The sequence below is a fragment of the Gymnoscopelus microlampas genome (genome assembly GCF_963454915.1).
Source record: "Gymnoscopelus microlampas genome assembly, chromosome: 9".
Classification (NCBI taxonomy): Eukaryota; Metazoa; Chordata; class Actinopteri; order Myctophiformes; family Myctophidae; genus Gymnoscopelus; species Gymnoscopelus microlampas.
Window position 1 is genome coordinate 54625116 of NC_139946.1, and position 12438 is coordinate 54637553.

Below are 12438 nucleotides of genomic sequence, written 5' to 3' on the forward strand. Positions count from 1 at the left end.
AAAAAAAGTTTTCTTTTTGTTTTTTTGGGCCTTAGTAACTCAGTCCCACTTACACCCCCCCTGTGACGCCCCTGTGTATCACAGATAAACATTACGAAAATAGCAGATCTACAAGTTCACAACGGCGTTGTGAGCTTATAGATCTCCTCTTTTTTTAAATACATTTTGCCTTATACTATTTTGGCCAATGTTTGACCAGTTGTTATAGTATATAGTTTGTTGATTACTTTTAATGCAGTAATGGTCTTTTTTTAGATATTAAAAATGTCTTAAGGTCCCTAAATTGTCAGTTAACTATGATCTGGGGGACCCCTGAAAGATAATGTGGCGACCCCCTGGGGGTCCCGACCCACAGGTTGAGAACCACTGATTTAGCAGACGCTTTTTTCCGGACCAGGAACGTTCTGCAGGTTTGAACTGTGTGTGTGTGTGTGTGTGTGTGTGTGTGTGTGTGTGTGTGTGTTGATTACACTTATTGTAAGTCGCTTTGGATAAAAGCGTCTGCTAAATGACTGTAATGTAATGTAATGTAATGTGTGTGTGTGTGTGTGTGTGTGTGTGTGTGTGTGTGTGTGTGTGTGTGTGTGTGTGTGTGTGTGTGTGTGAGTGAGTGAGTGAGTGAGTGAGTGAGTGAGAGAGAGAGAGAGAAAACCAGTGGTTCCAAAACATCTTCATGTCAAATGAATTCATATGTTTGACCCACGGACCCCCATCTGGAAATGTTTTATGCCAGGGACCACCATACATAGATTTGTGTTGTTAGAATGCTTAAAAAAATATTCCACATTTTGCACTTTTTTTTCAAGATTTCTTGATGTATATACATTGAACGTGTGACCCAGTCGCTTCTTTTGGGCTTGTTTTCATAGACCCTGTTGCTTGCTTTTCAAAATATGGCAACACTTGAATAGCCTCTACGATCACGCTAACCCTGCGTTTTAACAGCGGGCAATACTGGGCGATTCTCGGGCGATATTGCCCAAAATATAAAGAAAGTCTATGAGAGCCGGCGATCGGGCGAAGCCGGGCGATATCGTCCAAAAGATGGATTTTCTTTATCTTTTTGGGCGATATCGCCCGGCATCGCCCAGAGTTGCCCGCTGTTAAAACGCACCGTTACACTGCTGCTGCACATCTTCACAACCTGCAGCATCTGAACAACCAGAGGATATTGTTTTAAAACGTCTTTATTAACATTGGATAATAATAATGGATCCAGTCAGACATGTAAGTTAACTCCTATATCTTAATTTGTTTTGTTGTGAGCTTATAGATCTGTTCTTTTTTTAAATACATTTTGCCTTATATTATTTTGGCCAATGAAAAAATCACAAAACACAACTTTCAAAGTCAGCTGGCAGCTGCTGCAACCATTAGAGTGATGAACACTTTACTGGGTGTATCAGTGATACACCCAGTCAGTGATACACCCATTCTGATAGAGTGTGTGACACACACTGTGTGTCACACACTCTATCAGAATGTGTGTGGGATTTCACACGGAAATTATTGTATTTACTCCATTGACCAGATGTGTAGAGGGTTGGACCGTTTTGAGTTTATAGGCAGTAGGCACTGCTTATTATGATGGCAAGGCTCATCTGAATGAATGCTGGCTTCATTCCAGAGGAGAGGGGGGGGGGGGCTACCATCGTCCCACGTTCCAGTCCAAACGTGACGGACAACCAGGCGCGTCCACTGACTGCATCCGTAAAGACACACACACGCCTAGATGATAGTAGGCTAGGCTGATGTAGTTCAGTTTGGAACTGAGAACTAAAACTCGCTAACTCAACAACAAAAACGCGCTGTTTTTTTAGGCTACACATACAAGTTTAGCATATCTTCTCAAGGGAGCGAAGTCTTTCTTTGAGTCTGAAGGAACGTCATCAGACCAGCATCATTTGCGCTGAATCTGATCATAGGAGAACATCGTTTTAAAGCTGATAACATTCAATGATGGCTTCAAACACACATGTAAGTTAACTAAACTATAAATATACCTTGATATAAATGTATTTTTATTTTTTTCCTATTCCATGTTTTTCTCCTTAAGGTCCTTACATACCGGCGAATATACGCAAAATTCGGACTCGTTCCGAATAATTAAAAGACGCTTTTTCGCTCCATGTACGGAGCCATTGACTTTATAAGGTTTAAAAAAAAAACGCATTATTCGCACGAAAAAAATCGCCCCGGTGTGTAAGGACCTTAACTCTTCTTATTCCTATATATCTCTTTATCTCTCCATCTCTCTCTCTTAAACTTTAGCTACTTAAAAAAACATAATGTGTATTTAAAATCGTATAAAAGTGTATAAATCGTTATGTACTTGGTTGTAGCCTACTTATTTATGTTATGTATAAATGCAGAATAACTATTGTTTTGTTTCATATTGTTAGAAGCAGCAGCAGCAGCAGCAGACAAAGGTACGTCAAACTTTGACGTACCTTTGTCTGCTGCTGCTTCTAAGGTCAAACACATGCTTGTTTAATTGTTTGCAGTCCTATATGTGTTAATGTCCAGTGGTGGAAAGTAACTAAGTTCTGTACTTTAGTACACATGAGGTATTTTATTTTACCATAGAGGAGTATGTCCAATTTTCAATACTTTGGACTTCTACTCAACTACATCTCAAAGATTTGAGTAACAAAATGTTTGCTTTTAAAAATATATATTCAAAGATTTGCACAAATATTCACGATTTTTCAAAAAATAGCAGTGCCAAGCTACAAGCTTGTAGATCTGCTATTTTTTTAATAGCCAAATAAATCTAAAATGACATGATATTGAATGGGTTAATATATACAATATCTAATGAGGTCAGAGAGAGAGAGAGAGAGAGAGAGAGAGAGAGAGAGAGGCCTGGTCCAGAGTGTTTTAGTGAGTTCTCTCTAACGCTCTGCCAGGCGCTCGGCTCTGCTAGACATAAAATTCCACTGCCCTGTGAGGGCTCCGACTTTAGTAAAAATAAATAAAACCACTTCACTACTCACCAAAACGAAGGCTGTTTTGTGTTGTTGAAAGTCTGTTCTCAGAGGTGGGAAGTCTGTCAGCACCCCACCTTCTCTGTAAAATATTTGTTTTGGCCAGAAAATAAAATAGACCACCGGAAGGAAAAATCTGGTCAATAAAAAGTAAAAAATCCAATGTAAAACATTGTCTGTCTGTAGAGGGCGCAGTAGAGCACCCAAAAATGTGTTTCCTTACAGTGAAATGTTTTATTTTCTGGCCAAAAAGTGTATTTTACAGAGGAGGTGGGGTGCTGAAAGGCTCCCACCTCCAAGAACAGACTTTCAACGACTGGAATAAGGAATTCCTTGTCTATGAGGAGATCCGAGCGCCTGGCAGAGCGTTAGAGAGAAAACGAATCCACAGACGCGCTGCCGATAGCTGCCTGTAGGCAGCCATTGTTGCGTCTTGCGTGCGTAGACCAACGCTCCGCACTGAGGTCCTTACACACGGGGTGTTTCGCCAATCGTCCCTCGATCATTTCGTAAATGGTAACCCGAGTCATCATGGTGAGGAGGGACGAGTACGGTTGCCACCCGTCCCGTAAAATAAGGAATCGTCCCGTAATTGGAAACTAAAAGACGCGTTCCGTATTGAACTGTCGCTGACTGTGTGACTGACTGGGAATGTGAGAGCTCAGCTGTCCGCAAGTTACTCAGTGTTGCCAATTATTGTGAGAGAAATGAGCCAGGCCGACCTACAAAAACAAGCCAAAAACAAGCCATTTTTTTTGTTTGACAAGTTGCGGGAAATAAGCAGTCTTGGCAACTCTGGTATGATCCCATCGTCTGGGAGTGCGCTCAGCAGCTCACGACCAATGAGAATTAGCGCTTTCACGTTGCTAAGATACGTTCTGCGCGGTTGTGCCAATCCTCTGTCTGTGCGCTGCCGTCATGGTTGCCTAGTTACTTCTGCTCAGCTCAGTGACAGTCACCACCAAACTCTGTGGTCACCACCGGGCTGTTTGAAAATGTCTACAGCAGACACTCCACCTCTTGAGAGGGGATGAGGAAGACACAAACGCGCGCGCACGCACACACACACGCACGCACGCACGCACGAACGACACACACACACACACACACACACACACACACACACACACACACACACACACACACACACACACACACACACACACACACACACACACAGTCAGTTCAGGCTTTGCCGAACGTGTTGAATGTGTTTCAAACTATATATCTTTTAAAGTTATGTTGAGTGTTGATTAGGTTCACGCAGGTTTTATTATAATGTCAACACAACAAAATGTGTTTTTTAGACTCGCGTACCAATATTGCCATGTCTGCTTATTATAAGCGACGTTGGGCTTGTTTTTCTGTGAAGTTGTTTGTAAATATTGGTAGTTGCGGTTTTTTGTGGGGTCTTGTTTCTAAAGTGTAGTTGTTTATTTGTACTGTCTGTGTGTGTGTGTGTGTGTGTGTGTGTGTGTGTGTGTGTGTGTGTGTGTGTGTGTGTGTGTGTGTGTGTGTGTCTGTCTGTCTGTCTGTCTGTCTGTCTGTCTGTCTGTCTGTCTGTCTGTCTGTCTGTCTGTCTGTCTGTCTTTTTCTAGTTGTGAACATGGTGATCTTACATGTGATCTACGATCAGAGACATTCATCAAGTCTCCTTCAGATGTTATTTCTGTTGCTCTGCATCACTGGAGGTAAATTACACTGCAACTAACCTACAGTTTATGACATGAAAATAAATTGCCCTTACATTACATTTACATTGAAAGACAGGAGATCAGGTCATTTTAAATGATGGAAATTCAAATAATGTGAAATAAATGAATCTCTGGTGTAACACTGACACAGTTTACAATGATTTTATAACAGCAGCATGGTTAACCATTCTAAAATCACTAACCTCATGTGGCCTCGTGTAGCTTATTGCTTTTATTAAACTGTATTAAACTATTAAACTCAAATACGGCAACATGAAAATCTGACATATTCTAATTTAAAGAAATTCACTGCAAGAACCAAAGTACAGTAGTCACCTAAATGTTATCAAACTGTTTTTGTTCATCAAAATTCACAATAAAACCTGACATTGTTAAACAATGAGTTTGGTGCAGAAAACTGAACGGCTTTGAACACGGCCAATTATATATTAATTGGCCGTTTATATTTAAAATATATATTTTAAATATAAATTCAAACATAAATAAAGATAGAGATAAAGAAAGATAAAGAAAGGCAGAGAAATTTCTACACCTATGTGGGCAAATCTGCTGCTAACATTACATGTACACTACTAACATTGACTAATATCGCCCCCTTGTGTTTAAAATATGTAACGTCTACTTTTGTTGTAACGTTTACTTTTGGGGGGTCCCCAGATGATAGCTTAATGTGCAACATTGTTTTCTCACTCAACAGTAAACAAACCAACATACAGTATAAGTGTATACAGGGTATCTGTGCATTTATAAAGAGACCATTTAACATGCTTAGTTATTGCTGTTGCTGCTGTGACACTTGCATGTCCCTCTAGGGATCAATAAAGATTTTCTTGGCATGACTTGACTGAAAAATACAATACGTGTGGCCCATTCGAGCTGTAAACCGGCTTTTCCGGGGTACTAACTTCTGTATCATGACGCTTTTCCAAGTGAAACAGGACAGGGAGGCCTAACATAACACTGAGAGGAGAACCGTGCAGGTTTCAGGCAATCCCAATGCCAGTGTGATCTGTAATGGGGAGCAGGGCTCAACTGCATGGAGCTTTTGGAAGCACAACAACCACAGCAGCACATCACCTCACTGCCTCTACCCGGCTATGAGTGCTCAACTTGGGCATGCCTTTTCTTTTCTTATCAGGACATAGTCTGGTAGTGATATCATCAGTTGGAGATGATGCTGTTCTACCATGTGACGTTGGTCCCATCACTGATCCCACCATCGACCTGGCTGACCTGACCATAGAGTGGTCCAGGCCAGACCTACCAGGTTATCATGTACATTACCAGAGGAACGGGGCGGAACTTGCTGGCGATAAGGATCCTTCCTACGAGGGAAGAACTTCCCTCTTCCAGGATGAAGTGAAGAAAGGCAACGTGTCCCTCAAACTGACCAGAGTGAAAACATCTGATGAAGGAATCTACATCTGCGAACTCCCTGAAATCTACAAGAAATCCACTGTTCATCTCACTGTTGGTAAGACAACTGTTCTGAGAGATTATAATTGTGATTTTTTTTGTTGTTGTATTTGTATATAGTTGGAATAGTTCTCATGGATCAGTCTGTGCCCTCACCTTAAATTATCCTACATTGCCTGCGATGCCTGGTGGTTATTTCTAGTTAATGTTTATCAGTGGTGTAAAGTAACTACGCACATTATACAATGTTGAGGTATTTTTACTTTACTGGAGGATTTCCAACTTCCAATACTTTTACTTCTACTCCACTACATCTCGGATCCAAATATTGTTCTTTTACTCAATTACAATATTTTGAACACTTAGTTACTAGTTACTTTGCAGATATAAATTATTATATTATAAAACATACATTAACCACTTCAGCCCTATTTCATACATAGGCTATTTGAAAATAGCAGATCTACAAGCTCACAATGTGTCGAATCGCGACGCGTTGTGAGCTTGTAGATCTGCTATTTTCAAACATTTTAGTACTTTTACTTTTGGTACTTTAAGTATAATGCAATTTTAATATAGGATGTATGAACTACATACTTCTGTGTTCCACAAAAGTATCAAAAATAGCGAATCTACAACCTCAGTCTTAACATAACGCATTGTGATGCGATGCGTTGTACTTGTAGATATGCTATTTTTGCTATTTTGGATTGTGAAAGTTAAAGTGGTTAAGTGTGTCTGTGTTTTTTATAAATATGGAACCAATGAAAATATAGAGCTTGTGACTAAATAATAACTAGATTAGATCAATTGGAACACAAGTTATTTTTCCCTTTCCTGAAAAGTAAGAGTTTTGGACATACAATGTTTCCACTTGACAGCAACGAGGGTTGCTACTGAGGGTTATACTAATAATATATAAATATAATGTATTATTTATATAATATGATAATATGATAAGAAAACATCAAATGGATGCACCTGGGACGTATCATCAGTGTTGTAGCCTGGGGTCATAGGGTGTTTCGGGTCTCACCAACCGGTTGTCAACCTACACCCGGTGACAACCGGTTGTAGGTTGCAGTAACTCGCTTGAGGTCTCTACAACCTACACCCGGTTGTAGGTCACAACCTACAACCTACAACCTACACCAGGTGACCCAGCCGGGGTTGATCAAGCCCCGAATTACGTCCCAGTAGCTACCCACGGTCAGTCCTCTAAGAGTAAGACAGGGCCACTCAATCCGCTTCTCCGGAACTACTCTGCCAGGACTGGGGGAAAGGAGAGGCTCTGGCACGTGGAGGGACTAAGCTCTGTGGATGGCCTCCTGGGCAGCTCCTCCTTCGTCTCACCAGGTCCAGGACCTGAGCGTTGCACCAGACTCCCCGATCCAAACATTTCCTTCTGGCGTGATGGTTTCTTGGGCCGTGGTGGTACTGCAGGCTCCCCTTGCGGCTTGCTTGAATGGACCTCCTTAAAGGCCTCACCGTCAAGTTTTTAGCATTTTAACTAGTTATTGTCTTAGTTGTGTTTTGTGTTTCTGATGTTGTGTTTGTTCTGTTTTTGTTAAGCGACTTTGAGTAGGCTACCGAGAAAAGTGCTATATAAATTGGATGTAGTATTATTATTATTATTATATGTATAATATATATTATTTTTCACATGTTTACACAGATCCACTGAATTGGATATTTTGGTAAATCTTCAAAAAGATCCATACAAATGTAGCCTATGCCTAAAATCAATGGTGACCAAGTTTTCAAACAGCACAAAAGATTATTAGAAAAGATAGACGTTATTGACACCTGCAAAGATGTGGCTATCGTTGATCAATACACGTTATTTGGTAGATTTTCTCCTCAAAATGGTGTAACTAAAATATTTTCTACACAGGTGAAAAGTTTGAAAGCATTTATTTGTATTCAGGAATGTACGTACTACAGTATGTACTTGTGTATCATGTCGAGTGGTAAATCACTGATCTATAAAAGCTATTGATTATTGAGTTGTAACAATAGTTCATCTTTCATTCTAGTCTCTCCAGCGTCTTCTTCAGTTGGACCTGGTCCCGGGCAGGGTCATACTAGCATCATCTTCATCATCAGCATCATCGTCATCCGTGTCCTGGTTTGTTAGAGACAAAGCATTCTCAGATGGTACAGATTGTTTCATGTTTCATTTCTCTCACTGTTATTTTCAATCAATCAATCAAGCAAGCAATCTTTCATCACAGAGTCTTGCTCAGGGACAAATTTCATTTCATCGACACATATGCTGACCTGGCCTGGAATCGAACCTGGGGCAATCAGTGTCTCTGGCTCCCTAGGCGGGCTCACTAACCATTCAGCTATGGCCGCCCCCTATATATAAGCTCAAGCTTATATCTGCTATTTTTGAATAGCCAAAGTGTGAAATAATGCTTAAAGTGGTTAAAATATAAAATGACACAGATGCTTTCTCGGTTTAAATGGGTTAAAACCCCCTCCTGATCTGCAAACAATGTATGTATGTTACCTGGTAGTAACTTATTATTAGCTTTGAACATTGTTTGCACTGTTTGGCAATCCACTATGTCAGCAAATTTGTGCAATTCTTACTGTAAAAATAATGAGTTTGTATGTTCCTGATAACCCACATTGTTTCTTATACGTATTGCTCTTTTTTTGTAGGGTTCTTATTGTACTTATTTTATGCCCAATTCTCCATAAAATTTAGAGGACCCCACTTTTGGAACTGCTTGCCGCCTCATATTAGAGAATGTGCTAGCTTTAGCTCTTTCAAAAGACTAACACTGCTGCTATTATTATCCAACTTAAGTAGCACATCTTAACCACTCTGCTGTGTGTGTGTGTGTGTGTGTGTGTGTGTGTGTGTGTGTGTGTGTGTGTGTGTGTGTGTGTGTGTGTGTGTGTGTGTGTGTGTGCGTGCGCGTGTATGTTTTGGCCTCTCCGGCACATCATGTTTTGATTTTCTTTTCTTTTCATATACATTTTTTTTTCCATTTTGTTTAGTTTTTTATCATATGTCATTTTTAAATGTGCAATAAACTAAACTAAACTACTTAATGATGGTAAAGGCCCAAACCTCTAGTAATATATAAGTTAACACATTATTTTTGTTAAATTCATTACTGTCACTCAGGTTAATATTGTAGGGCTATTTGTGACATTGTGACTGACTGTATGATGCTCTCATATTGTAATTATTTGCTTTATTAAGAGGCAAACTTAATGTTGATTTATTTCCTTATGATATATGATTAGATTTTTCACTGATTGAACGATGCCACCTGTGATGGGCGTGTATTATGGAACTGCTCTGTGTGTGTGTGTGTGTGTGTGTGTGTGTGTGTGTGTGTGTGTGCGTGTGTGTGTGTGTGTGTGTGTGTGTTCAATAAAAAGCCTCACTGCCTTGAGAAACTGTATGAAGTAAGCTCTGTCTCGTGTCATATTTATTTATTTATTCCCCTGCAGTTCAGTGTTATTGTGTTGTATCTGAGTTCTCATGCAGAGACGTTGTAGTTTGACCTCTGCTAACAGGTTATGGGCCCAGAGTAACCCAACAACACTAGACTAGACGCGTGTTGTAAAGCACGCTGTGTCGTAGCACCATGAGGAGAGCAGCAAAGCCAAGTAGCCGCTGGACGAGCCTTTTGTTTGACGGGGATGAAAATAATTACAAACTATGAGAGACTACGTTTTTGGGCCACCTTCGTTTACAAGGGTTGAAAGAGACAATTTTAACAGAGCCTGATACTGGAGGAGAAGAAGAAGGAGCAGAAGAAGCGCTGCAGGAAGACACAGCGAAACATGCGGAACCGTATTCAGAGCTGATCCAGTTCCTGGATGATAAAAATGTATCGCTGGTGATGTGAGAGGCATCCGACGACGGGTGGGCAGCGCTACAGAATTTAAGAGGCTATTATGCAGGTTCAGGAAAGCCATGAATAGTCTGCCTGTATACAGAACTGACCTCGCTTCAAAAAATCAAGTAGCGAGAGTGTAACGAGTATGTGATTCGTGCAGACAGAGGCCGCCATCATTGCGTTAAGGTCTGTGTGGTCGTGATGTGACGGCTGGAGGACCCCTGGAGTCCTGAGCCGGGGTGCGACCGGACCTCCAGCTCCCCTTGACCCTCTAGCCCTGTTTCTATTCTATAGACCCCTTAACAGGAACCAGTATGCGTGCAACCAGTATGCGCGCAATGAAACCCATTCTGTCAGGTCTCGCTAGGACGTGCCTCACTAGCCAACACAGAAGAGGGGGAGGGCATTAAACCCCAAACACAACACATGTGGGAAATAAATGTAATCAAATGTAAATCAAATGTAGGAATTTAACAGTTTAATCATCGGCCGATCTGCGATAACAAGTACAGAGGATAATGTCACAGCTTTCCTGGAGCAGATGCACAGGTATTACGATACAGTCAGACAGCATTCTGCAGAGGTCCCTGGCACAGGGGTCCCTGGCACAGAGGTCCCTGGCACAAAATAGGCCAAATCAGCTGGCAACTGAACATTCCAGGTGGAAAATTCTCTCTACTGGCATTGTTTTCCTATTTCTGGTTTTGAATGTGAGACATTTAGGCCAATAAATATACCAAGTACCCTTGGTCATGGAAGTGGGTTGACACACATGTTGAGTTTTGCACTAATGTAAGTAACATAAAAAAAAATACATTTGCCAAGAAAATGTATAAATAAAACAAGCCTAGTGATCACAACCAAATACAATACAGCTATGACTAAATGCATTTGCTTCCATGGCCAGTGGGGGGCACTGTGTGCATGTTATAATGGCCTGGTTATATAGACGATGACCACATGACAGTGAATTATGGTGAATTATGGAGTCATAAATACACACTTACACAGACAGTATCATTACAATAGAGTTAATTTAACTATTTGGTTACATTTGTACAAATGGATACATTAATGGATTTCACTGTCAAATTGGAAATTGGACCCCAATTTATTACGTTTTGATGTGCATTTCAATTAATTGCAGATGATTAGTCAATAAATAACATTTACAACCAGAGGTGGGCAGAGTAGCCAGACAATACATCTAATGCTAACACCAATGATGAGGATTATAATAGAATGTTTTTTTTAATGATAAAATGCTGCCATCTGCAACCTTCTGCCCAAACTACATTTCTGTCTGTCTGTCCAGTTGTCAAGTTAGACCTATATGACAGCAGGCATAGATGACTTTGTCATATCAGACAAAGAATGTTGTGATGAAAACAGATCTGTGTGCTGCCTTAAAGCCTAAGCTAGCAGCTGGCTTTGTAACCACCAGGTCTCTGGTTTATACATGAAACCTAGCATCCGTATTCTGGGCATGTCATAATAGGTGAAGAGATTTGGTGTCGTGGGGAAACGGGAGCAGACCTAGTATAGAGCCCTGGGGTACCCAGAGAAAAGATGGTGAATAAGGCAAGGAGAAAGATATTGGGTTCAGAATGAGGAGGAACAATGGATTGAGAGGAAAAGAGAAATAATGGATATAATATTTATCCAGTTTCAAACCAGTACTGCAATATACTATGTAAAGCGTGTGTGCGCGTGTGCGCGTGTGCGCGTGTGTGTGTGTGTGTGTGTGTGTGTCAGGTGGTAGGACAGACAGACAGAGTGCAGATGTGACGTATTCTGATGTGAGAGTGAAGCAGGCTGATCCTCACAGAAGAAGAGAGGTAGAGTCAGAGCCGGTCCACCCTATACGCACACTACGCAGGTTGCGTAGGGCCCCGCCTACCCGCCGATCACAGATAACGTGCGCTGATGTGAACGCGATGTGAATCGATGAGCCCCCTTTCCCCTGCTTAGGGCCCCTGTGGAGTCTAAACCGACACTGGGTAGAGTCACTCTACAACACACCTAAAGCATGCATGCATGCACATGCACACACATGCATGCATGCACATGCACACACATGCACATGCACGTGCATGTGCATGCGCATGCATGCATGTGCATGCATGCACGTGCATGATTAATTTTTTTGGTTTCCAGACCAGAGTTCTGCAGGACATCTACTTCTGTATCAGTCTGAACTGTATCATCCCAACATGATGAGGTTTTATCAGGAAAGACTCTAGCCTGGGATCCAGCCTACTTCTACTGTGCAGAATCACACTGGTCAGTCATAATGTACTCAGCTACAGTGTGTGTGTGTGTGTGTGTGTGTGTGTGTGTGTGTGTGTGTGTGTGTGTGTGTGTGTAGTGGAATGGAAATGTCTCTGTAACCACAACACCGGTGCTCTCTGGTATAGTATAGCGGCATCCTGCATCAGGGGAAAACACACTGTG

At 41.3% G+C, this 12438-nt stretch overlaps 1 protein-coding gene across 1 annotated transcript; it reads left to right on the forward strand.

The window, feature by feature from the left end:
* Positions 1–4593: 4593 nt before the first annotated feature.
* On the forward strand, positions 4594–8255 carry LOC311052462 (V-set domain-containing T-cell activation inhibitor 1-like; the record flags this gene model as incomplete). Its single annotated transcript, XM_084067422.1, has 3 exons — positions 4594–4678; positions 5841–6176; positions 8164–8255. The coding sequence occupies 3 exons, from the start codon at positions 4594–4596 to the stop codon at positions 8253–8255; spliced, it is 513 nt and encodes a 170-aa protein (XP_083923548.1).
* Positions 8256–12438: the final 4183 nt, after the last annotated feature.